The following is a 25,661-nucleotide window of genomic DNA, read 5'->3' as shown; positions in this document are numbered from 1 at the left end:
ACTCTGTGGGGGGTCTGCTTGAGATTCTCTCCCTCCCCCTTAGCAGCCCCCCAAAATAAAGAAATAAATTTTTTTTTTAAAGATTTTATTTATTTATTTGACAGACAGAGATCACAAGTAGGCAGAGAGACAGGCAGAGAGAGAGGAAGGGAAGCAGGCTCCCCGCTAAGCAGAGAGCCCGACGCTGGGCTCGATCCTAGGACCCTGGGATCACGACCCAAGCAGAAGGCAGAGGCTTTAACCCACTGAGCCACCAGGCGGCCCAGAAATAAAATTTTAAGAAAAAAAAAAAAAAAACAAGATTGCTTCCACAATTATTTTTTCTTTTTTAAAAGATTTATTTACGTATGTATTTGTTTATTTACTTTTAAAGATTTATTTGAGAGAGTGTGCTAGCAAGAGAGAGAAGGAACAGGGGGAGCAGCAGGCAGAGGGAGAAGCGGGCTTTCCGCTGAGCAGGGAACCTGACGTGGGACTTGATCCCAGGACTCTGAAGGCAGACACTTAACCAACTGAGCCACCTAGTTATTTTTTTTTAAAGATTTCTTTATTTAAGAGAAAGAGAGAGAGAGTGAGTGAGCATGAGCAGGGAGAGGAGCAGAGGGAGAGATCTCAAGCAGACTCCATGCTGAGCACAGGACACCAGGCTTGATCCCAAGACTGTAAGATCATGACCTGGGCCGAAACCAAGAGTTGGACCTTAACTGACTAAACCACCCAAGTACCCCTATTTATTTATTTCAGAGACAGGGAGAGATCATGGATGGGGGACAGTGGGGAGAAAGAATCTCAAGCAGAGTCTGTGCTGACTGAGTAGGGAGCCCGACACAGGGCTCGATCTCATGACCCTGAGATCATTATACAAGCCAAAGCCAAAAGTTGGATACTCAACTGAGCCACCCAGGTGCTCCCCACAATTATTTTTTTAAAGAGCAACGTGATTTCCTTTAGTTTGAAATCCCTTTTTTGACAAGAAATAATTTTTTATTCTCTTCCCAGCTTTAAGAAATTTGGAGGCATGGGGCGCCTGGGTGGCTCAGTGGGTTAAGCCGCTGCCTTCGGCTCAGGTCATGATCTCAGCGTCCTGGGATCGAGTCCCGCATCGGGCTCTCTGCTCAGCAGGGAGCCTGCTTCCTTCTCTCTCTCTCTCTCTCTCTCCGCCTGCCTCTCAGTGTACTTGTAATTTCTCTCTGTCAAAAAAAAAAAAAAAAACTTTAAAAAAAAAAAAAAAAAAAAAATAAGAAATTTGGAGGCAAAATCTCCCCAAACAGAAAAATACAAAGAAAGTTAGTCACTTTTATGTTTCCACCACCCCTCCAAAGATAACTAACTACAATATGGTCATATTTGCTTCCTGTTCTTTTTTCTATATTTTTTCAAAGTTACAAGTGCTATATGTATACACTCTTCTTTAAAAACCAATTAAAAGGGGCGCCTGGGTGGCTCAGTAGGTTAAGCCTCTGCCTTCAGCTCAGGTCATGATCCTGGGGTCCTGGGATCGAGCCCCACATCGGGCTCTCTGCTCCGCAGGGAGCCTGCTTCCCTTCCTCTCTCTCTGCCTACTTGTGATCTCTCTCTGTCAAATAAATAAATAAAAATCTTTTAAAAAAAATAAATAAAAAATAAAAACCGATTAAATGACGAACAAAGGTAAGTCCTCACTGACTAGTGCAATTCCTTTCCCCTCCTTCCCAGATGCAACCAATAGCAGGTAATCAAAACCTGGTATCAGTGTCTTGTTAAACAAAGGTTGTATGGTGTTTTCTACACGTTAACAAAGGTGTACAGATTCCAAAGTAACTACAGTAGTGAGTTTTAAGCCACGTTCATAAAGCCCCAGGATTCCATGAAACTATCTCAAGGGTTCCTGTGAAGAACAAAGATATCACCATGTACACCAGGTGGTCCTGGGTTCTATACGGGATCTGCACCAACAGGCTTCAAAGTAGTTCCACTTTCCTTTTATTTACAGACCAGGGCTCTACATAAAATTTCATTTTGAAATGGTTTCCATCATTAAAAATAAAGAACCATTATGCTAGGCTGAACAAGACTACTTCTCAAAGGTAGTGGGTGATAGCTTTCAAGCAATAGGAAGGAGGGAATGCTAAAGATCTTTCCCACAAAACAAAAGAAACTCTCATTTATTGAGCATTTACTGTGGGCCAGGTACTGGGCTGTTTTCATGCATTATCTCTAATTTAATCTTCTTAACTAACTCTAAGAGACATGGAAAATTGAAACCCAAACAGAATTACAAATGTGATAAACAGGAGAGCCAGAATCCAAACGCAACCTGTGCAAGTTTAGACCTCAACCTCTTAACTACTGTAACACACTGCCTTCCCTTACATCCTGGCTCTATTACATGTATCTCTTCAACCATATTAAACCTTGTTTCTTCATTACGTGGAAATAACACTGCCTATTTCCTAAGTTTGTTATGAGAATCGAGTGATACCATCCAGGTGAAGTGCTTGGCATAGGGCCTGGTGTATGATAAACTGTTGCTATTTCGAGGTTGGCTGTTATTAATATAATTATTATTACTACCTCAAGTAACTGGGATGTATGCACGTAGAGCCATTTGAAGCTTAGTTAATACAAATGATCAGACCACGCACCACAAAATTTTGGAAGGCCGATGCTAAAAATTAGAATACAAAAATCCTTTTTTTTTAAGAGGCCACAGCAGATTCCTGAATCTAAAGCAGCACCTCTCTCTCTTGTGTCATCACTTTTTTATTATCATGGCATTTATAAGGATTAAACAGACAAGACTTCACTGGAAAGATCAAACACTCACTCCAAAAAGGGAAAGCTTGTTTAAAAAAAATCCGCATGGTCTCAAACAGAGACTTCCTCTATGTGTTTAGAAGACACCTTCCCCCTGATACAATGTGTAGCTTAAGCATACTTACTACAAAAATTGGTAATGCCTGCTGTCCTGTATTCCTGGAGCCTCTTGATTTCCCTTCGGAGTTCAAATTCCACTGTTTATCCCAAGAAGAAATGAAGGAGAAAAGTTGGGAGCACAAAATCATCGTCAATGAGCACTTTGCTATTGAGTATTTTCAGTAATTCTGCCTTATATAAAAGACTGGGGAATTCCATTTGAGGAATCCTATACATTTTTATGTCTCACTAGAAATTTTACCCAAAAGCTGAGAAAAACTTAAGCTAGCCATCTTTTGACTGCCATCCCCAACTGGAAAAAGCAGCTGGAACTATCTCCCAGAAAACACGGTGAACCAGCTGAGTTCATTTAGCTACAGAAGTAACAAATATAATTTTTTTAAACAACTAAATTTCCCCACTCTATTAATCCTCTATTAACAGGTCTATCCACATAACCAAATTCTTTTATAAAACCTGCCTCTGCTAGTACTTGATGTGGTCCTTTTGGAAGCAAAGGACAAAAGCTCTGTGCTCAAGTCCCAGATAGTTTCTTTACAGCTTTACTCCTATAGGAACAAAAGAGCATTGTTTTCCATAAACCAAAGATTTCTGCCTCCTCTGAGTGCATAGCTCAGGTTGCAACTGCTTGGATTATTATGTGATAGAACATTCAAATTTGAGTACTTTGAAAAAAAAGGATGAAGGAAGAGCCTGAACAATCCATGGGGTGTAGTTCTTTGGAATGACACATAAACCAAGGATGGCACAAACTGGAACAGGAAGTAAAAGATCAGTCACCAGTACAAACCACATGAAGAATGCCAACCAAACAGGGTGCTTGATGAGGACAATCAACCTGGCTCAGAGAAATGCCTACAATGCCATGCAAGAAATATTTGCATGATGGGAACAGGGTGAGAGCCTTGGTAAAGCATTTTCCCAGAACTAAATTTGAGGGTCAAGTACATAAAACTTGTGATGAAAGGTGTAGCTTAAGCTACCCAGTCCAGCTTACTGTAAAGTGTAGGCCTTAACAACTTCAATTTTTTTGTTGTGAAAAATTAAATGGTAACTGGGTAGAGGTCTCTCAGAAAGCCAGGCAAAAGAATGGTGGAAGTACTGGGGAGCCTGGCTGGCTTGGTCCATAGAGCATGGGACTCTTGATTGTGGGGTCGTGAGTTCAAGCCCCACACTGTGGGGGCTTGAATTTAATTCCTTAACTCTTTAAGGAATTAAAAATATACATATTTTTTAAAAAAGAGAGAGACAGAGAGAGAGAGAATGATGGGGGCACCTGGGTGGCTCAGATGGTTGAGCTTCTGCCTTCGGCTCAGGTCATGATCTCCAGGTCCTGGAATTGAGCCCCACATCAGGTTCCTAACTCATCAGGGAGTCTGCTTTTCCCTCTCCCTCTGCCCCTCCCCACTGCTTGTGCATTCTCTCTCTCAAATGAATATATCAAATCTTTTTTTAAAAAAAAATTAAAATAAAAAAAAAGAGAGAATGATAGAAGTACCATCTCCATGAGTCATCCAACTCTGTCCCCATTTTATTTTTTTATTTTATTTTATTTTTTTTTTAAAGATTTTATTTATTTATTTGACAGAGAGAGACCACAAGCAGGCAGAGAGGCAGGCAGAGAGAGAGGAGGAAGCAGGCTCCCTGCTGAGCAGAGAGCCCGATGCGGGACTCAATCCCAGGACCCTGAGATCATGACCTGAGCCGAAGGCAGCGGCTTAACCCACTGAGCCACCCAGGAGCCCTTAAAAACTAGTTTTAATACTAAAATATTTATTAACAAAATTATCTGATGTCTGGGATTTGCTTCAAAATAATCCAGCTGAGGATGAGAGAAGAGGGGGTGATAAAAATGAAATAGGATTGGCTATGTGTTAATTGATGAAGCTGGGTGATGGATACATGGGGTTCATTATACTATCATCTCCATCTTTGTATATATTTGAAAACTCCTATAATTTACATATAAAGTGGGGGAAGAAACTACTAAACTACTGCTTTGGTGGGAAAAAGGAAAGCTACTAGCCTTTTTAGCCTCTTCTGTCTACCCCCAAAGTCCCAAATTTAGTTCATTGTAATAAAGGGGAAGAAAAGATAAAAATACCCATTTATTTATTTATAGAACCTTACCTAAAACATACCATTATCCTTCCTATTTACATGAACACACACACACAAATACTTGCGCAAGGCTTAAAAAGAACCTACGTGCATGGCTTTCAATGAACTTGTCGTGCTCCACTGGCCCCACTATCCTCGCAAATCGCCTCATTGTTTCATAAAGGTCTTGGACTTCCTTGGGATACCGCCGTTCCATTACTACAGTGAAAACAAAGCACAACCATGCCATAGAGAATATAAAAATCTCTAAGTTCTCTACGCTTCTTTTATAAGAAGTTAATTGGAAGGAACCATTCCTAACCTCACATGACTGATTTACCCATGACAGGAAGCAAACAGGAAAGCCAAGAATGCAAAACACTAATCCTTAAGATAAGAGCATCACAGTGACTATCACACAGGATGTTGTTCTCCCTGGAGAACGGAAGACCGTCTGCATCACCAAGCACGCTGGTGATGATAATATAATCACCTCCACACCTCAGGCTCGTCATCTGTACAGGGGCAGGGACTGTTGGCAGTAATGGGAAAGATGATTAAAGGCAGATCATGTATTCTTAGGAACAATGTTGGGCAAAATTTCTAGTATTAACTTCTGCAGGAAAACAAGGAAAATGCAGACACAATAATCCATCTAGAAGAGGTAGACTAGCCTAGAAAAAAATGTGTGATAGCTTTCATGCCCCACGAGAAATGTCCCTACCAACAGAGCCTCAACTGAGGTACTTACTTCTTCACTCTCTATCAGGGCCATTTTGCCTTCCTCCAAACTAAGTATCATAACTAAATTTACTACTAATGGAGTTATATTTGGATAACTATCATCCATCTTAATGGTCACATACACAGGGTAGCCACAGTCAATAACTCTGAGGATTACTAACGATCCAATTTCTACTTTTTAGTAGAAAAAAAAAAAATTAGTGGCATCAGCAAAGAAGATAAGGAGTAAAACCTGCCAACAGTACATGGTAGGCTGGAGTAGCCAGAACTGCTACTTGGTCATTTCAGTCTGATGGACTAGGCTGAAACTAGGTGAGTACACGAGCTAAAGTAACTAAGCCAGCTCTGCTCACTTCTGGAATATAGATACAAGCTTTGCATTATGACAGTTATGTAGATTAAGTCATCTCCTCAGCTCAATCTCCTCCCTTGAGGGAGACATTCTTATCCACAAATTCCAGGTGCTAACTTGACGGGCAGCCACAGACCAATTATTTTCGCTACCAGCCCCCACCCCCAAACCAAAACAAAACAAAAACACCCTACATGGATAGTACAGAAGAATTAGGAGTAAAAACTTTAAATTTGTTGTAAAAAACCCCTCTGCCTACAATATTAAGGTCACATACACTCAGTATAATGGCAATTGAAACCTCTGGCACAACACTGTGAAGCAACAGGGCCTCCTCTCAGCTCTTACGCACAAAATACAATTAAAGTAATCAGGCTAAACTCACTTCTGTTTACCAGCTGAGAACAGAATTTATATGAGTCAGGATCTACTATGAGTAAAGGTCAAAATGCTACTGACCAATTACTGAAAGCCCAAGCATTCAGACACAGGAACCCACTACTGTGGCTACCAGAATATGACCAATAATTGTCTATAGAAAGGGCAATGGAAATCTGATCCTAAGTTATTTTTGCAAACCCACAGTCCTCAGTGAAGGATGAGGTTAAACAAGCAATATCATCCATTGCTAGAAGGAATGTAAATTTATACAATTATCTTTTGGAAAACAATCTGGCAGTGCAGGTCAAGCATTTTTAATGATCACATTCTTTGACCTATTAAGTCCACTTCTGGGAACCTACCTTAAAAAAATTCTAAATATATATAAAGATTTATTCACAAACTCATCACAGGATTATAATGATTCAAAAAATTAAAAATAAGCTAAATAATAAAAGTTTAGCATATTATATACTTATTTACATACACACAACATATTACATAACTATTAAGAGGTACATCTTCAAAACACCACAATCACTTGAAAAAGAGTATCAGAAAGTGAAAAAAAGATGTAACATACTTATTTATGATCATAACTGTATTAAAAAACACTTAACCGGTGACTGGCTGAAATGGACCCTACAATGGCACAGAGTGTCAAGCTCTATAAGTTTCTATCAACTAGGATGAGAAGCACATGTGACATACAAGTATTGTAACATTTCTATATAAATACTGTAATCATTGAGATTATCATTCTTATTTGCTGAATAAACTCTACATCACAGAAGAAGAAAAAGTACAGGGCCTTTTTCTGCTCAGCCCAGGTATCTCCAATATTTAAAATAGTAAGGTCAAAGTGTGCATTCACTTAGAAGTCATTATAGTTTTACTATCATACAATACTAGATGTCTTATGCAAAATAATGGTTGCTTTTCCCATAAAAATGTTTAACAACCTGATGATCAAAGTTATGTTAACATATAGTTCCTACCCAGTTCTAGAAAATGATCCATTAATATTCATGCTGCAATTACTATACTACTTAAAAAAAAAGGAATTATCATATAAGTGCTGATGATACATTAATGGTTCTGAACTCTCACAATGTAACGGAATTGCCTTGAAGATTTTCTAAAAATGCTCTTGCAATAACCCTCAGAGATTCTGACTTTATTAGTCTTGGGTGATACCCAGGCCATCAGAATTTTTTTAAAGCTTCCAATATGATATGCTGGTGCACCAAGCTGGCTCAGTTGGTAGAGCATGTGACTCCTGATCTCAGGTTCATGTGTTCAAGCCCCGGACTGTGTAGGGAGATTAAAAAAAAAAAAAAAAGAACTACTGCCATAAATGATTTGTTGAAGACTGTTTAATAACGCTGGAAGAAATTTTTAAAATAAAGAAAGCAGCTAATACTTACACTGAAACTTTCTAAGGTTGATTAATCCATGGTCTCTTATAATTCTAGGATGAAAACCACAATAATGTATATTATAATTAGTTCCACATCTAATAATGTCTCCCACATGCAGCTTTTATTACACATCTGAAACACTACGAGGAAGAATACTAAGGTTCAAAGACGTCACTCCCCACAAAGTTCTAGAGGGTAGTAAGTCTGCTAACACAATTTTAGGCTTTCAAAGATCATTTATTTTTCTTCCCCTTGAACATAACTCCCAGTAACTATTTGCTGGATGAATGAATGAGCACTCAAAAATACTGAAAACATGTCGATACCCTGGAATGAAACAGAAGGGGGAATCTGTGTCTGTCATAAGAATTAATCTGTTCAATTCAGGGAACTGATATTTGAAAACAGTCTTTTCAGGGAAACGGCTAAACCATAAAAGGGCGCCAAGATCACACATCCAATATTTAAAACTGTACCTGTGTACATTCACAGAACGCTTTACTGTGCCTGTTTAACACAAGGGCCTCAACATAAGATCTAACAGCATCCTCAACCCAAGTTCCACGATAATATCTAGCTCGAATTCTGTGTTTTACGCAAAAACAGTATTTAGATAAACCATGCAGAGTTGTGTCTGGAGCCTCTGCTCTTACACTGCAGGTGTGCATGACGAGTGATGACACCCCTCACAGGGGCCACTGAGTGATCTTCTCCAGCACTTCTCCAAAGCTAACTCTAGGCACGCTTTACTTTAGGTGACATCTTGGCCCCACAAGAGTGCCTCCCAAGTCCTATTCCTCTCTTTTTACTGTGATGCCACTGTGTTTCTAGTCTGTAACACCGTGATAACACACACACATGCTCATACATCCTGCATACCCTTCCCTGAACTGTTAACAGTCTTTGTAATCTAGAGTGGGTCTGGGATCCATAATTTCTCAGTCTGAATATATGTTTTTTGTTCTGCTGCAAAAAGCAGGAGTAACTGAGACTGTCTGAAACTTGTTCAGTATTTCTTTGAAATCCTTTTAGATAAGACTTCTCATTAAAAAATGAGCAGTTAGAATGAAAGCATTAAAAAAAGCTTAACGATTTGATAACACCTTGAATTTATTTTGTTCCTTTTCTCCTTAAAACAGTGCACCCATATTATCAATGGTCATCATAACATCAAGAAAGGGTAAGAAAAGAAGAAGTAAAAAAAAACAAAACAAAACAAAAAAGGACAAGTATTATTATCTGCATTTGACAGATGGAAAAATTAAGGACCAAGGAAGATAAGTGTCTTTCTCAAGGTCACAAGACGAGCCGCAAGTATAATGTTCCTTATGGGCTATATGTGGTCGATAGTCCATACCTGAAAGAAGGCTGGATGGTTTTCTGTACTTACTTTTTTCGCCTTTGTCTCTCCTTTAACCTGGAATGATAGATATCTACGACAGCCATCTTCAGAGCTACAAACAAACACACACAAACAGATATAAAGTCTAGACAAAAATAAGTCTTTTACCCAAACTATCTTAAACTTTGAACCTCATATTGCTAACTATTCCATACTCACTGGTCTAGGCAATTTGTCTCTTGGAAACAAAAATATCCTAGGATACTAAATTTCTTTGACAGTAAATCAGAGAGATCTTTTTTCCTATGTATATATTTATATGGCATTACCCTAAAGGTAACAATTTCTGTTTTCTACTGAACACCTCTTTTGACCATGCCTTGTTACGCATATTACCAGGTTTCATATAATGGGAGTCTGAACTTTGGTCATACACGGGCTAGAAACTGCATCTATTATAGTAGTCATAAAAATGAATATTGACTGGGGTTATAACCTCATAGGAGTAAGTTCAGGAGACATTATCAAAAAAGACTGAAGTGAAATAGGGGCAGCAGAGACATTTTCTCAGAGGAGCACTGTGTAGTTGGGGAGCAACAAGTATTTAGGGGATGGTCTTGCATTCAGTAGCGAAAAGTTCCACTAACTGGCCTAACAACCCCCGAGATATGCTCTGCTTTGTTGCCCATGTCCCAGTCCTTTCCTGGCTTTAGCTTCATGTTCAAGACACGGGGAATTAGGAAAAAACCGCAGACAGCAAAAGGTTTCATCAATACAATAGTTCTGGTTCTCTTTCTTTCCCTGGCCAATTTTTCCAGCTTCAGAGTTCCTCAGGGCTCTGTTCTCATCTTTCTTTTTACCCCTCACCTTATTCCTGTAATCTCATCCACTCCTATGCTTCCAAGTACTATCAAAATATATAATCTCAAACCCACATATTTATTTTAAGCTCCAGACCCTACCTGGCTATCTCTACTCACACGGTCCTCAGTTACAAACTTGTACTCGACCTCTTTCCCAAAACTGTTGTCCAAGACAGAAATCAGCCTGAAGAGGCACCTGAGTGGCTCAGTTGTTAAGTGTCAGCCTTCAGCTCAGGTCATGATCCCAGGGTCCTGGGATCAAGCCCCCCATCGGGCTCCCTGCTTGGTGGAAAGCCTGCTTCTCCCTCTCCTACTCCCTGTGCTTGTGTTCCCTCTCTTGCTGTGACTCTGTCAAATAAATAAAATCTTAAAAAAAAAAAGAAGAAGAAAAAATCAGCTTGACGCTCCGTCCCCTTCCTCCATATCCAGTCAGTCAGTGAATCTTATCTATACTGAATGCTTCAGTCTGTCTTGAATTCATCTCTTCCTCTTTGTTCCTAATCCTATTCCTCAGCTCGGGTATCCTGTCTCACCAGATCACTGAGTGTACTTTTTTAGTAACTCTAGGAATAAGGTAGGCCTTATTCCAATTCAAGCCTTCAAATGGTACCACGGTAATGTTTTTAAGTATAATCTGATGATGTATTTCCCCTGCTGATAATTTTTCAGTGGCTTCCCATCCACTTATGGGAGTTCAAACCCTCGCATATTATACAAAACCCCTTATTGCCTTCAGTCTCCCTATCTTCCCAGTCTTGTTTCCTGCCATTCGTTCACACGCTCTATACACCATGTGCATGAAACAATCTGCCCTCACTCACACAGCTGCTAAGTACAGAACAGGGATCCAAACCCAGTCTGGTTCTAGAGCCTTGGAGTAGGAAAGACAATGAAATTGTCCAACATGTTTACTTTTTCTGTGAGTAGAGAAATCTTGCTTAACTAAAAATGAAATGAGTGTTTAAATTTAAAAAAAAAAAAAAAACAAACCAAAAACCAAAAAACAACAACAACAAAAAACCAGCAACAACAACAAAAATACCAAAAAAAAAAAAAAAAAAAACCCTCAGAAGTAAACAACTCCCACAGGCTTTTTATAATCTGAAGCCCCTCTAAAGTTAAGAAATAAAGACCTACCATTAAGAAGAAGAAGAAACTATGAAGACTACTTGGCACTGGGCTACACAAACCGTTGTTAACTATAATCCACGGATTCTGAAGGAATATATATATTTTTAAGATTTTATTTATTCATTTGAGAGAAAGAGAGTGAGGGAGAGAGAGTACAAGTGGGGGAGGGGGCAGAGGGAGAGAGAAAAGCAGATTCCTGGCCAAGCGGGGAGCCCAATGCGGGGCTCAATCCCAGGACCCTGGGATCATGACCTGAGCCAAAGGCAGATGCCCAACAGACTGAGCCACCCAGGCAACCTGGATTCTGATGGAATCTTAAAATTTTATGATTTCATAACTATTCAATAACATCTTATTTCCTTAGACTTTGTGTAAGTTGAGAGTTTTTTTTTTTTTAAAGATTTTATTTATTTATTTGACTGACAGAGATCACAAGTAGGCAGAGAGGCCGGCAGAGAGAGAGGGGGAAGCAGGCTCACAGCCAAGAAGGGAGCCTGACTCTGTGCTCGATCCCAGAACCCTGGGATCATGACCCCAGTCGAAGGCAGAGACTTTAACCCACTGAGCCACCCAGGCGCCCCTGACGGGTTTTGTTTTAATTACTGAATGTATTCACAGAAGAAACAAGCTCTAGAGCACAACATAATGACCTGACACGTGTCCTTTGAAAAACTAAAATATGTTATTCAGATGTTAGGTAATAAAATTTAACACCCCAACCGTGCAGCAAGGACTTTATTTTGTATGACAATCACGTCTTCCAAAATAGTGAGCTTCACTGAATCAAAATAAGAGCCTAAAGCCTCTGTAATACTGATAAACAAAAAAGGCAATATAATCTCATTGCTCACAAGAAGGATGTGAGGGGCACCTTGGTGGCTCAGTGGGTTAAAGCCTCTGCTTTGGCTCAGGTCATGATCCCAGGGTCCTGGGATCGAGCCCCGCATCGGGCTCTCTGCTCCACGGGGAGTCTGCTTCCTCCTCTCTCTCTGCCTGCCTTTCTGCCTACTTGTGATCTCTGTCTGTCAAGTAAATAAATAAAATCTTAAAAAAAAAAAAAGAAGGATGTGAGATACAAATTTAGTTTAACCCATGGGGGCAATGAGTCAACACAGATTTGCATGTTCTCCTATAGTAACTTTCAAACGTTATTTTCAAATAGGTTCTTATTTGAAATAGACAAGTTAGATCTGCTTTAGCTGAACCTCTTCTCTCTATTCTACCTCCAGCTACCTTTCCCAGTAGTATTGCCTGAGGGTACCACCATGGAACAGTTTGAAACCCACACTTTTGCTTCCTGAAACTAGATTTTAAGGCAGGAAAAAAAATGCAACCTATCAAGCAAGAGAACAGTACACAATCGCTCATTACAATCATGAATTTCTTTTGCTATATAAAAGCAACAGAACTTGAGCAACATACAACTCTGAGGCACTATCAGTATGGTATCACTGACAAGATGATAGAAATAAATTCTGGACACTCCATGCTGACTCATTACTGTGCATCTCACTGCCACCTGCCCTCAGGATAGTCTCAGATTAGAAGGAAGGAACACCAAAACCTAACACGCAGGGCTATGAGCAGATGCACTATATATGTATGTAACTTCAATCCCTGGGAAATGACCAGGAATACTTAATCTAGGCCATTCTGCCTTGAGTCTGAGATAAAAAGAATATAAATTCTAACTGAACGAATTGAAGAGGTAAATGGACGCATTATTTTTTAAAGTTTAAGTATAAAGGAAAAAGTATTAGTCACTATAGGTTTTCTTTGTTCATTTCTAGTAAATTCCAAATTTTATTTATGTAGGGGTACCTGGGTGGCTCAGCCAGTTAAGTATCTGCCTTCATTTCAGGTCATGATCCTGGGGTCCCGGTTTAAGTGGGGGGCTTCTTGCTCAGCAGGGAGCCTGGTTCTCCCTCTCCCCACCCCCTACTCCTGCTCTCTCACTATTGCTCTCTCTCTCAAATAAATAAATACAATTCATTTTTATTAAGTCATTAATAATGAGAGAGATACAGAGCACACAAGCAGGGGGGAGCAGGAGAGGAAGAAGCAGGCTTCCCGCTGAGCAAGAAGCCCAATGTGGGACTTGATCCCAGGACCCTGGGATCATGACTTGAGCCGAAGACAGACACCTAACTGGCTGAGCCACCCAGGCAATCCAGTAAGTTCAAAAATTTAAACAACACTGCTTTATTTTTCCTCACAACTGTCCACAACTAAAAATAATTCAAGAATATCAGGTTCAAGATTTAAGACAACAGTTTTCAAACATTTTTTTAGGTAGCAGAACGCTTTCTATAAGTCAGTGCTCTCTTTCTTTTTTTTTTTTTTTTTTAAGAGTTTATTTGTCAGAGAGAGAGAGAGCACGCACAAGCAGGCAGAAGCGGAGAGAAGCAGGCTCCCTGTGGGGCAAGGAGCCTGATGTGGGACTGGATCCCAGAACCCTGGGATCATGACCGTAGCCGAAGATAGCAGCCCAACCGACTGAGCCACCCAGGCATCCCAAGTCAGTGCTTTCTGGATGTATGGGGTTGTTCCATAGAAAAGCCCAGGTACCATGAAATGCCCCCACTGCTTTCTAATACCCTGCTGTGGGATGATAAGCTCTAGATTGCTGTGCTGGTGGAGATACACTTGAAATGTCTGTGTGGTGGGACAGGCAGGTATGAACAGGGGGGAGAGGATATGTCTCTAACCAAACACAAGTTTTACAGTGGACTCTAATTCTATTTCAGATGAGTAACAGAATTAGGTAGTCAACAGTTCAAGGCAGGAGAAGCCAAAAAAGAAGGGGGGGGGGGGGAGAACTACGTAAACAGCTAATACAAGCTGAGTACTTATCATGTTCCAAGCTCTTTGTGGGTTTTATATCTTATTTACCTATCCAATAACAAGATGAGTTCAACAGGGGGGAAAAAATGACTTGCAGATCCAGTGGAAATTACTGCTAATTCTAAAACGTATTTCTGTAATTTTTCTAAGATATTAACTTATCAGGTTGTTTCCTGAGATTTTTGTGGGAATGACTTCACACAAGAAAAAAAAAAAACAAAACTGAAGAGACTACAAAAAAAAATCAATAAATACTGGTTCCACTGCTTGATCATTTCAATAGTCTGAACTGCGCAACTGGCTCTGGAGAACAAGGGGAAGGAAAGGCACACACAGAAACAAATGGAAGAACTGGAATTCTCCCAGAGGAAAATGCATATTTGAAGCTGTCTCTTTTCTTTATAAAGCACACTCAGATAGCAGCAACTGATTATAAAATCTTAACTGCATGAATAACCCAGGGAGGACCACAGCACAGCAGGCAGAACAGAAATGAGAAGGCAGACACTGAAAGAACGAGAATCACTGGCTCACATTCTACTTAAAGTGACTGGAAGTTCCAGGAAAGCGGGCAAACAAAGAACCAGAAATCATTAAAAACAAACAAACCAAAACCACCCATAACCTATTCACTCCTGAAATCTCAGCTTCGGTGGGGAGAATTGTCTCCGTGTGATTACACTGGGGACTAATCACAAAGTTTCTAAACGGTTGGCCTTAAAATATTTCAAGAAGTGGGCAGAAGTCAGAGGCAGTTCCTTCCCACTGCAGTGTATTTCTAACATTGTTCAAAATAGCTGGCAACATGTCTCTGTTTTCCTGACAGAAGGCACTTACTGCTCGCTTGGCAAGAAAACCAACTAACTCAGAGACCTTAACTGCAGGGAAGCCAATCAAACCCCCTACTGCAAACACACAAGCACAAACCTGTGACTCAGGTATTCCCCAGAAGCAAAGCTTTTTAAAAGTCATTTCTCCCAAAAGCTTTTGGTCAAGATGTACACAATTAATTCTGGGAAGGAGAGATGATGAAGTGACCTAATGGTTAAAGTTAGCAAGTAGCAACCCATAGTCACTTAAGCCCTCTGTGTGCTTCCCTGAATGAAAAATGGGAAAATATCTACCCCTACTTCTCGCAGTGTGCTTAAGCTGTAGAGGATAACATACGTGACATCTCACAAACACACCAAAAAACCCAGCAGTAAAAATGCAAGACTGTAAAGATGATCGATATTGTGCAATATTAACAACACAGATCCCAGAGACAGCTCTGTCACTAGCAGGTTATATGACCTTAGGCAAGGTACTTGATATTTCCATTTTTCAGTTTCCTCATCTATAAAATGTGGAGATGGATGATGACGATGATGATGACAATAATGCCGAGCTCAAAGAGTTCTGTGAGGAATAAATGAGGTCACATGTGTGAAGGGCATAGAATGGTACCTGGCAAACAGTAAGGGCTGTAAGTATCAGCTACTATTACTAATAGCATTTATGTCTAAAATGTCCTAAGCAGGGGTGCCTGGGTGGCTCAGTGGGTTAAAGCCTCTGCCTTCAGCTCAGGTCACGATCCCAGGGTCCCGGAATCGAGCCCCGCATCAGGCTCTCTGCTCCGCAGGGAGCCTGCTTCCCCGCTCTCTCTCTGCCTGCCTCTGCCTACTTGTGATCTCTGTCAAACAAATAAATAAAATCTTGAAAAATAAATAAAATGTCCTAAGCATAAAACTTTACATGCTTTACATGCCTTTACAGGGAAGAGTATTGCCAATGGGTAGCTAAGTATACACAGTAACAACGCCGGACCTCTTGTCTACTAACCATTCAATCATCTAAAGGCTGACAATATGAGCCAAAGAAGTTTAAAAAGAAAAAGAAAAAGAAAAAGAAAAAGAAAAGGTTGGGGAGTATCCATGACTGGCCAAGAAATTGTGCTAAAATTAGCTTTCCAAATAGAGGAAGAGTAATCTGTCCTAATGGGCAACCCCATGAAGTGTTGAAAACACCAACCCAACACACAGGAAGGAGCACACAACGCCTGTTGCTTGCCTAGGTTATAGGACAGTGATGATTAGAAAATGCTATTCTCAGGGTTTCAGAACCTGTGAAACTCTGGGAAAAGGGATCCCACAAATCTACAAGCGATTCTCCCAAATGAGAGCACATTGGGGAGGGATGGCCCACAGGAAAAAGGAACACTACTGTGCATCTACACTGAGATCCCAAATATACCAGGACACAAGAGTCTTCTGCATCACTCTTTCTGAACCAGTAATTTTTGCTTATTTCAATAAATACACAGTGTGTCATTTAAGGATCCCAGAACTTCCTTATTTTCTTCCTCAGACACTGCTTCACTTGCAATATCCTTTCCAGGCCCATTCTGGAAGCCTCTAGTATGGCTGGAATGCAATCAATTATCCCTCCATTGTATCCCAGGCCTCTATAATGGACCATTCAAACCCCTCATATTAGACAAATTCCATGAATCATAGCAAAACTTTTGGGTGAGGAAAAGAGCTTGGTGGCTTCAGCCCTAGGACAGAATATAAAACCCAGCCAAAGAGTTTGTTTCCTTGCAGTAGTTCTATAAAGTGAGGGAACATAAAAGGAATGTTATTAACACCCAGTAATATTAAGAGTATAATGGTGTAATGGAATGGTAATAACACCAATCTCAATTACATATCATCTTTCATTGGAGACACTCACATTCTGACTAATCAACCCCTTCTACTGGCAGTGGACACACACAGGAAAAAACAAAACAAAACAAACCAGCAAGCAAGATTGCAAGGACTTACCCAAGATCACACAGTGACTCAGAAGCCTGAAGTAGAATCAGTGTCCTAATTTGCATAAAATATGTGTCCCTCTCTGTTCTAGGTGTGCTCAGAAAGCTCCTTCTCATTCCTTCCTGAGCATCTCTGGCAAGAAAAATTCTTGCCACTGGGAGTGGGCTCCCAGGCCCTCCCCCTCACTGAGTATTCTGGGAGAAAGTGCTCAGCTCAGGGACCATACACGTGGCACACTGGACAGTGGGTCATGCCACGAGAAGAGCTACATAAGAACTCTAGACCATAACAAAGCCTCCTTTTGTGGCACCAGCAAGTCAGCCCTTTGATCTCAAGCATGGTGATATCTCTTGCAAATGTTAACATCTTTTAAAAAGCACCCACCTGAACATCTTACAGTCTGCCACTAAGACTGGGAGGGAAAAGGAAGGCAGGGCTTACTATTCACATTCTGTTAAAGCTGCTTGCTGTAACAGTAACTGATGCTTGATTCTAGTTCAAACTAGAATCAAGCAACTTACAAGGCTGTATAAATTGTAGGAAGCACACAAACTGAAGTATGGTCTAGGTTTGAAACAAAAGTGAAACAAAAACTGCTAATCAATAGCTTCTTTCTGATTTTTTCCTGTTGTTCCTACTTAGTTACAGAAAGGACCATAGTGTACCAGAAGAAACTGCAACTCTTGCTTCTACAAAGAATGAAGAGTGAAATAAAATACCAACCATTACCACCGTTTTCTTGATAATGTTGAGGCTGAGGGATGAAGACCTTGGGAAGAAGTGATTTCGGCAAGTCGCTGACATGGCTGGGAGCCATTACTGACATGAAAAATCCTGACTTTTGAAAGTTGGTACTTTCGAACAGTATCTAAAAGGGTGATATTTATGGAGCTACTTTTTTTTTCTTTTTGAATTCTGAATAAGAACGTTACAAGTCGGGAAACAATAGCATTTTAATTAAAGCTGGTGCGCTGACAGATACCAAGCAGCAATCCGCACGCTGACAGATACCAAGCAGCAATCCGCACACTGCAGTCAAGGAACCGCCCTCAGAGGGGAGAAGGACCAGCATGTGAGTTACTGGGCTGGAAAAGAGGAGGCTGATGTGGAAAACTGAACATATATAGTCTATCTAGTGAATGCTCAAGTAGTTTGCTTTCAAGCTTTCCTCTTTTAGTAGCATCTGCGTCACTTCCACTTTCCTTAAAGTTGTGTGGGAGAAAAGGGGAGGAATGAAATTTTGTGAAGAAAACGGCTCAAGAAATATTTCGACAGAAAATCCTAAAGGTAAAATTTTATTTTATTTTATTTTTTTTTTTTTAAAGGTAAAATTTTAATGAGGACTTTCTCAGTCCCCTATCTGGTGTAACAAATACCTAAAGAGCGCTTATAAGGAGAGAAGAATCAAGTGCCCTTCTTAGTGACAGAATATCAGTTAATGCAATATAGAAACTTGACTTACAATTCCACAAGAATTCTACATGCTTTTCCTGCCTGGGATACAGGTTTTAGAGAAACAACAAAAATGTCTGGGAAATACAGGAGAATCCAAGGAGGCATTATTCACCTATTGTATCACATTCGATTCTAGACTAAAACAAAAGGTGATCAGGGATTATTTTAAATAGATAGTTCAATGTAAATGGAAGAGGGGGAAAACAAGAGATTCAATGAAAGTCTAACCTCCCACTTGTAAGAACTCTGCTGGCATTAACTACTTATGCTATAACACAAGAATGGACATAAATCCTTAGAGGGCTAATCTTAGGTGAGAATTCAGAAACGCCAAGAATTCAACAGTACTGAGAAAGAAGAAATTCCCAGTCTTGGTCTAAAAATGCTTGAAGAACTTCCATTCTATTTCTCTTCTAAGAGAAATTTGGGGTTAACAAATTATGGTGAACATCTAGCATGAAAATCTAGCATCATCAGTTGCTACTGAAGTTCCAAGGCATTTGCACAGATTCCCTTCTATCTAAGGAGGCAGAGAGAGGCATTCAACCAACTGCTTCAGTGTAGGCTTACCCCAGCCAAAAGGAAGATCACACAGTCCAAGACCGGGATACCAACTACCATTACATGATCCACATTCTCACACTCATCACAAATGACCTTTTTCATTGTTATTAAACACAACAACAGGTAAATGCAACAACTTATCCCACCAGGTTTTGAGTCCCGTAAGAGCAGAAAACATATTTTACTCATCCTTTCATTCATTCCTAGCACCCAACACAGTGTCACTACACACTTTACAATCAATAAAAACCTGTGCTAAAATAAAATCTTACCATGTAAAATGTCAGAGTCATCTTCAACAAAATCGATGTCTCTCAAGTCCCATTCTGCATAATTGTCAAACTCCTGTTTGGGGAAAAAAATTCCCACCCCAAATTCATCAGCTTTGAGTAATGCCTTCACAGTAGCCATGCTTTAGAAGCAAACAGAAAAGAAACAAATGAACAAACACTTGTTAAAAAGTACTGAATGGAGTAGTACCTGGTCAGGATATTACTGTAAGAAAGAGATCATCATCAGAAAAAGTTTGAGAGGTTTTCAGGCAGTAGAGACAACAAAAATATGAGAAAGTTATGAGTCCAAACTTAGTGTTCTAAAAATTAAAAGTAATTTGTTCATAAAATCTAAACTGAGAAATCTCTGAATAGGTCATCAAGTATTTTGATAAGAACACTGCCAACATTAATTAATTTACCTTTCACTACCTTTTGAGGGTTCTATTTGATATTTATTTGATATTGCTTATATAGTTCAATAGGTAGATTTGTTCATATTCAACGCAGTACAATTTACAGGAGCACTATCTATGGGGTAGCTCTACAGTATAAGCTGCCAGAAACAAAATGCGACCTGCCTGTGGCTGTCAAAATTATTTGTAGTTTGCTACACTTTCAAATTATCTCCAGGAGCATTGTGATTGTGGATCCAATGATAAATCAAGAGACTTAATAATTACTTTCCACATGGTTTTTAACTCCATGGATGAATGAGGAACATAGAGTTTTTATACACATTCATCCTGCTTTATGTATTTGTGAATACAGAACAGGGATCAGCAAACTACAGCCTATGGACAGATTTCAGCCCACTGCTTGTTTTTGTAAATAAAACTTTATTGGAGCACAGGGATGTTCGTTTGTTTACACATTATTTATGTTACTTTTGCACAGTAATGGTAAAGTTTAGTTGCAACGGAGACTTTTTACGGTCTACAAAAAATATTTACTATCTGGTCCTTAATGGAAAAAGTTTGCCAACCCAATACTGTACAACTTTGAAATGCCTAAGGGGTGGAATGAGAACCAGACTGCAGAAACCCCATATCAACTGAGGAAGTGAGAGCCAACATCTTTGCAACTTAAGAAACAGGTTCTTGGTACGGAAAACTTCTATATTTTATATGTGAAAATGCTATGAATGAGAAAAAGCACTCAAATAGAAGGAAATGTGGCTGCCGAAGGCTCTATAAATCACAGTGTTTCAAAAATGTCCTTTTAGCAGTATGGAACCTACAGGCAAAAGGAAACAAAAACAAGTTTCTCCTACCTCGATGAAATCTGCTCGAGCTGGCATGTATCCTGCCATGTCCCGAGAAAGCAAGGAGTCAAAAGTAGGTCGCGGAGGGTCATCTGTAGCTGGAAGAATTTAGGTTCTTAGTTAATAAAATACTGGCATGAAAAAGTGACAGAGAAATAGTCCTCATTTATACTCTGAAATATTTTTGTTTGGAAAAAAAAAGTGTCTGAGAGAATAAATAAAATTCAAAACATTTTTATAAAGAGAAAAGTGAGAAAAATAAAGTATTATGGAAACAGACTGATTTCTTAAAAAGGAAACTAAGACTGAGGGAATTCTCTAAATAAAATGGGGAAATTCCTTCTAATTTGTGCTTTCTTAACATAAGAAAACCAAGTATCTTCTCTTTAATACTACAGAGAACATAAGCATGTACCCTGTCTGCTTTAGTTTCCTTACCCCTTACGTCTGATAACAATTTACAAGTCTCAAGCAACTGAAAAGCAAAAAAAAAAAAAAAACAAAAACCAGAGGATTTGGAAGTTAGCTGGAACTGGGTCCCAGCTCCAATATTCTCTAGTCCCATGAGGCACAAATAATTTAACCTTTCTGAATCTGTTTCCTCATGTACAAAGCAAAAGCACTTCTTCTGCCTATATCATTGTGTTGCTATGAGGAACAAATGATCTAATGGATTTGAAAACAAAATGCTACCATCCAAAGTGTTTTCCAAATAGGTATCATCAAGCTTTAAGTTAATCAGCTCTGAAACTGTTTCTACAGAGTCTGAGGAAAGGGGCGGAGAGGGGAGGGTGGCCTGAAGAAAACATTCGTTATCTCATTATTTGTGCTCTGGGAGTCATTCAGCCAAGATGTCTATTTACAATTCATCATGGTTTTAGTTGTGTTTTGTTAGAAGACCCAGGAGTTCCTTAGCCACAGGAGATTAAAAAAAGGCTCACTATTACTACCAAAACTAAATAACTAAATTGCTTTGAACTAAAATAACAAATTGCTTCTTAGGCTCAACACCAGGATGATTAATAATAGTGAATCAAATACTGGACTCTCTTAAGTAATTCGTATCTACAACCGTAAACCCTCCAAAGCATGGAAGTTTGGTTCAATCTGGACATCTTATCCACAAAAGCATTAACAAACACTGGTATGTTCCTAAGCCTCAGAGTGGGTGGGACCACACACCATTTCTGGGCACTGGGATTTCCGGTATGGAACTCTGACTGTTCCCTGCCCCATTATAGCCCTGACTCTCAGTAACTGCCATGCCAACTCCTCCCATCTTCCATAAGCTCTTCAGTTGCCCAGACCACTGTTTATCTGCTCCTGCAACAGGGCCTGAAGATGAGCTAAGCATCTCTCAGCAATACAGGGAGGCACTTACAATGAAATGGAATGGCTGTATCAGTAGTTTTTGCCTCCTCCGCCTGCTTCAGGTTCAGCAGGGTAGATGCAAACAGAGGGTTATTGATGAAATGCTTCATATAGTGCTTCTCACACTCTTCCTTGGTCTTGGTGCACATCTGATTGGCTACATCCTGCCTAGGATCGTGAGCAAAAGAGAGAACTCTGACCATTTATACAAAGAGGTCAAAACATGGTTTATTCTTTCCATATTTTAGGTCCCATCTAAATAAATATCTGGAATTTGATGCCTCCGAACCAGTCTCATGAAGGTATCAGCTGAACGATGAGAGAAACAGAAGACTAACATTGGTGTAATCTGGTGTGCCAGATCCTGCTATTCCAAGATATAGAAATGATATCCAAAAAGTGCTTTCCTTTCACTAAAACAAGGAACATCACTAAAAAAAATCTGTAAATTTCCATGTGGGCTAGGCCTGAGGGAAAGAATTGCTATAATAAACTACTTCAGAACAGTCAAAATGTACATAAGTACAGTTTTATATTTGCATCATGTTTTATAGTTTACAGAACATTTAACATGGACAAACATATCTTTACCAGTGCCAATAACAGGCCAAGCACTAAGCCAGAACATTCACAACATGTGTAAGTCAATCCTAGTATTATCCACGTAGTTTCACAGTTTCACAGATGAAAAAAAGAGGCCCAAGGAGACTATGAAACTTGCTTGAGAAAATAAAACACATAAGTGCACAAAGCCAGAATCTGTACTCCAGACCTCTGAGTCCTAAGGCCCGGGGATGGAGGAGTGGAGAGGAAGCTCGCCAAGTTCCCTCTTGACCTCTCTCCTTTACAGTACTTAACCTGCCCATCTCCTAAGGCATGATTATGCTCTGCTTCATGTACTCCCATCATCCCTATATATATTTTGATTTCCCTAATGGATTAAAAGCTTCTTGAGGGCAGGATACATCTCATAATTTTTAACTCTACAACCCTCATCAAGTTTAGTGTCTTACTCACAGTTGACAGACAAGTAGTCTCTGTTTTTTTTTTTTGTTTTTTTTTTTGTGGTCTTTACCAACGGGGAAGGGGAACAGGGAAGATTCGTCCATTTTAGAACATGAGAATGGCAAGCAAAAGATGTAAAACTAGTCCTAAGATGACTAGCAAGCTCCTCACAAGTGATCACTTTTTCTGTCTTCTTTAGTATTCCCTATAGCACTTTATGATGGTTACTAAATGCTGAATAAATACAAGCATATGTAAACTGAACTCAAGCTTCCTCCTTCAGGGCCCTGGACACAATGGAGGTAGCACAGTATATTCTATGACTACCAGGAGAGATTACTTATACTAGGAAGTCACGACAGAGAGAATCTAGTTAGGAATCCTTCACTAATAAGCTATATGATCATGAAAAATGATCTTAACTCCCTAAGCTTCAGATTCTTCATGAAAGAAATATAATTTAATAATGTCCCCCCTTACTATCTATTTCACAAAATGAAATCATCAGTGTGAAAGTATTCCCAAAAAAGTATAAGTGAAAGTGGTAACATTATTATTAAGCGGCACTTCCTCCTAGGGCAACAGCAATGAGTGCTGTTCAGTTCTGCCAGGCTTGGATTTATCTACAAGCTAAAAACAGGGAATGCGAAGAACAGGTCTCCCAAACTCAAGTCTCAAGTAAGCCATGGCCATCTACCTAAAGTCTGACTCACTTAAATGGTGAGGGTATCCACAGTCAAGAAAAATTCCTAAACTCAGAAAGGAGCAATGACTATTTAACTCTAAACTTCCCCAGTATTCAGAAAGATATAACCAACCTTCCCTGTGTTGATCCGTCCAAGGTGGCCTTTTAGAACTGCCCAGTCATGGACAATGAAACATACCGTATCTCTGTGAGGCATTTCGGCCATGGAAAATAATATGCAGAATGGAAGAGAACAAATCTCTAAGTCATGGGTCAACAGAGAAGTAACATATGTACCCCCCCAACCAAAACTCCTCTTTCTGAAGCTCTTCCCTTTACCCTTCAACAGCACCTTCTTCTCTAAGCCCCCTAGGGCATGACAAACCTTAACACCAAGCTCTTACCAATTTCCAAAGCCACAGTCCATCACAGCTTCTAAAAGGGCCATTTCTTCTTGAGCAGTCCAGCTGGGGTCAAGAACAGGAAAATCTGAGGTCTAAGGAGGAAAAAGTTTTGCCTAAGAACAGATGTCGAAATGGAACCCAGCAACCTGAAATGCAGTGCTAATTCAAATGACTGTCATTCTCACTTTTTTTTTTTTAAAGATTTTTTTTATTTGAGAAAGAGAGTACAGCAAAAGAAGAGAAAGCTTGAGTGGGAATGAGGGGCAGAAGGAGAAGGAGAAGCAGGCTCCCCACTGAGGAGAGCCTGATGTGGGGCTCGATCCCAGGATCCTGGGATCATGACCTGAGCCAAAGGCAGAGGTTTTAACCCACTGAGCCACCCAGGTGCCCCAAATCAGATTTTTCTTCAAAGAACCCTGTTTCCTTTAGCGGGAGATAGTGTTTAGTGACTGCGTACTGGGCGTTAGAAGTGTTCATTGCTACTGGGTTGGTCGTTATTTCTAGTCTTTCTCATCGAACAGTGTTAGGAAATTATTCTTTTGAGACAAAATACATTGTAAGTTCCTACTAAAACTTTCAATTCAAATATAAGACTATCCAGTTTTTACGTAATCATAGATGTTATATCTGTATCTTTCTAAACTCCAGGCCAGAAATCCCACTGCCCAATGACACCAGCAAGATTGCTTATTTGCTTTATCCCATAAGACATCTGCATACAATGACCTCAGAATAACTATACCAACACTCCAGAAAACAGTGTAATTTTTTTTTTTTTGGCAGTTTTTAATTCAAAGGTGTATTCAAAAGTAGCGGGGAACCTGCTTCCTCCTCTCTCTCTGCCTGCCTCTCTGTCTACTTGTGATCTTGTGATCTCTGTCTGTCAAATAAAAATTAAAAAAAAAAAAACAAAAAACAAACAAACCTGATTCTAGGTTCAAGTCAGAAAATGTAACAGATGAGACTAGAACATTTTGTCATAATGGAAAGCAAAGAGGCTCTCAAAGCCTGTACAGGTATGTCAAAAGGATGCAGAGGCCAATTTGTAGAGGCTCCCACTAACCAAAGATGGAACATTTTGAGCATTAACAAGGATAATAATTGCAAAGAACTGAAACACATAAAATCTAAATATCTAGAGGACACCAGGGAACCAACTCAAATTTTCAAAATTAGTAAATAAAGGAAAATAATCAGGTATTTATCCTGGCTTTCCTGTACAAACTTTACCTCAGGGTGACCACAGAGATGAGACATTTCTTTTTATAGAATTATTTTAATTCATAAAGAGTTCTGGGGGGCCCTTGGGTGGCTCAGTCGCTTAAGCAACTGACTCTTGATTTGACTCACAACTTCAGGGTCATGGGATAGAGCCCTGTGTCGAGCTCTGCACTGAGCATGGAGTCTGCTTAAGATTTTCTCTCTCCCTCTCTCTCCACCCCTCTTCCCTCCCTACCTCCCTATTGTGCATGTACTCTCTTTAAAAAAAGGAGTGCTAGTGCTAAGGTTAGAAAATAACTATTTTGCAATCCCTGATGAACAGATCTATACCATGATCATAAATGAATCTGAGATAGCTGTTATATTTAACTACCAACTTATAGGAAACAGAGAAGACCAAAGAACATGTTAACAGCAAAATTCACACTGTACTAATATCTGTAAGACAGAGAACTTATGTTTTTTAAAAATCAAATAAACTATAAGAAACAAGAGAAAGAGTGAGGGAAGGGGGATAGGTAGAGAGAAACA

General features: G+C 39.7%; 1 protein-coding gene across 3 annotated transcripts in view; it reads right to left on the bottom strand.

Annotated features, from left to right (window-relative positions):
- TADA2A (transcriptional adaptor 2A) overlaps window positions 1-25,661 on the bottom strand; it is a 50,241-nt gene that overhangs the window by 6,149 nt on the left and 18,431 nt on the right. For 2 of the 3 annotated variants that reach the window (XM_059378777.1, XM_059378776.1), the window contains exons 5-12: window positions 23,910-24,001; window positions 21,826-21,983; window positions 20,454-20,542; window positions 19,181-19,253; window positions 9,305-9,368; window positions 7,921-7,964; window positions 5,125-5,235; window positions 2,922-2,993 (exon numbers count right to left, since the gene is read on the bottom strand). In XM_059378777.1, coding sequence (XP_059234760.1) covers window positions 2,922-2,993; window positions 5,125-5,235; window positions 7,921-7,964; window positions 9,305-9,368; window positions 19,181-19,253; window positions 20,454-20,542; window positions 21,826-21,983; window positions 23,910-24,001 — 703 coding nt within the window. The remainder of the gene's footprint in view (window positions 1-2,921; window positions 2,994-5,124; window positions 5,236-7,920; window positions 7,965-9,304; window positions 9,369-19,180; window positions 19,254-20,453; window positions 20,543-21,825; window positions 21,984-23,909; window positions 24,002-25,661) is intronic. The other variant, XM_059378778.1, reaches the window with a different exon arrangement.

This window comes from Mustela nigripes, chromosome 16 (assembly GCF_022355385.1).
Source record: "Mustela nigripes isolate SB6536 chromosome 16, MUSNIG.SB6536, whole genome shotgun sequence".
Classification (NCBI taxonomy): domain Eukaryota; kingdom Metazoa; phylum Chordata; class Mammalia; order Carnivora; family Mustelidae; genus Mustela; species Mustela nigripes.
This window is presented reverse-complemented; position numbering and strand designations above follow the sequence as displayed.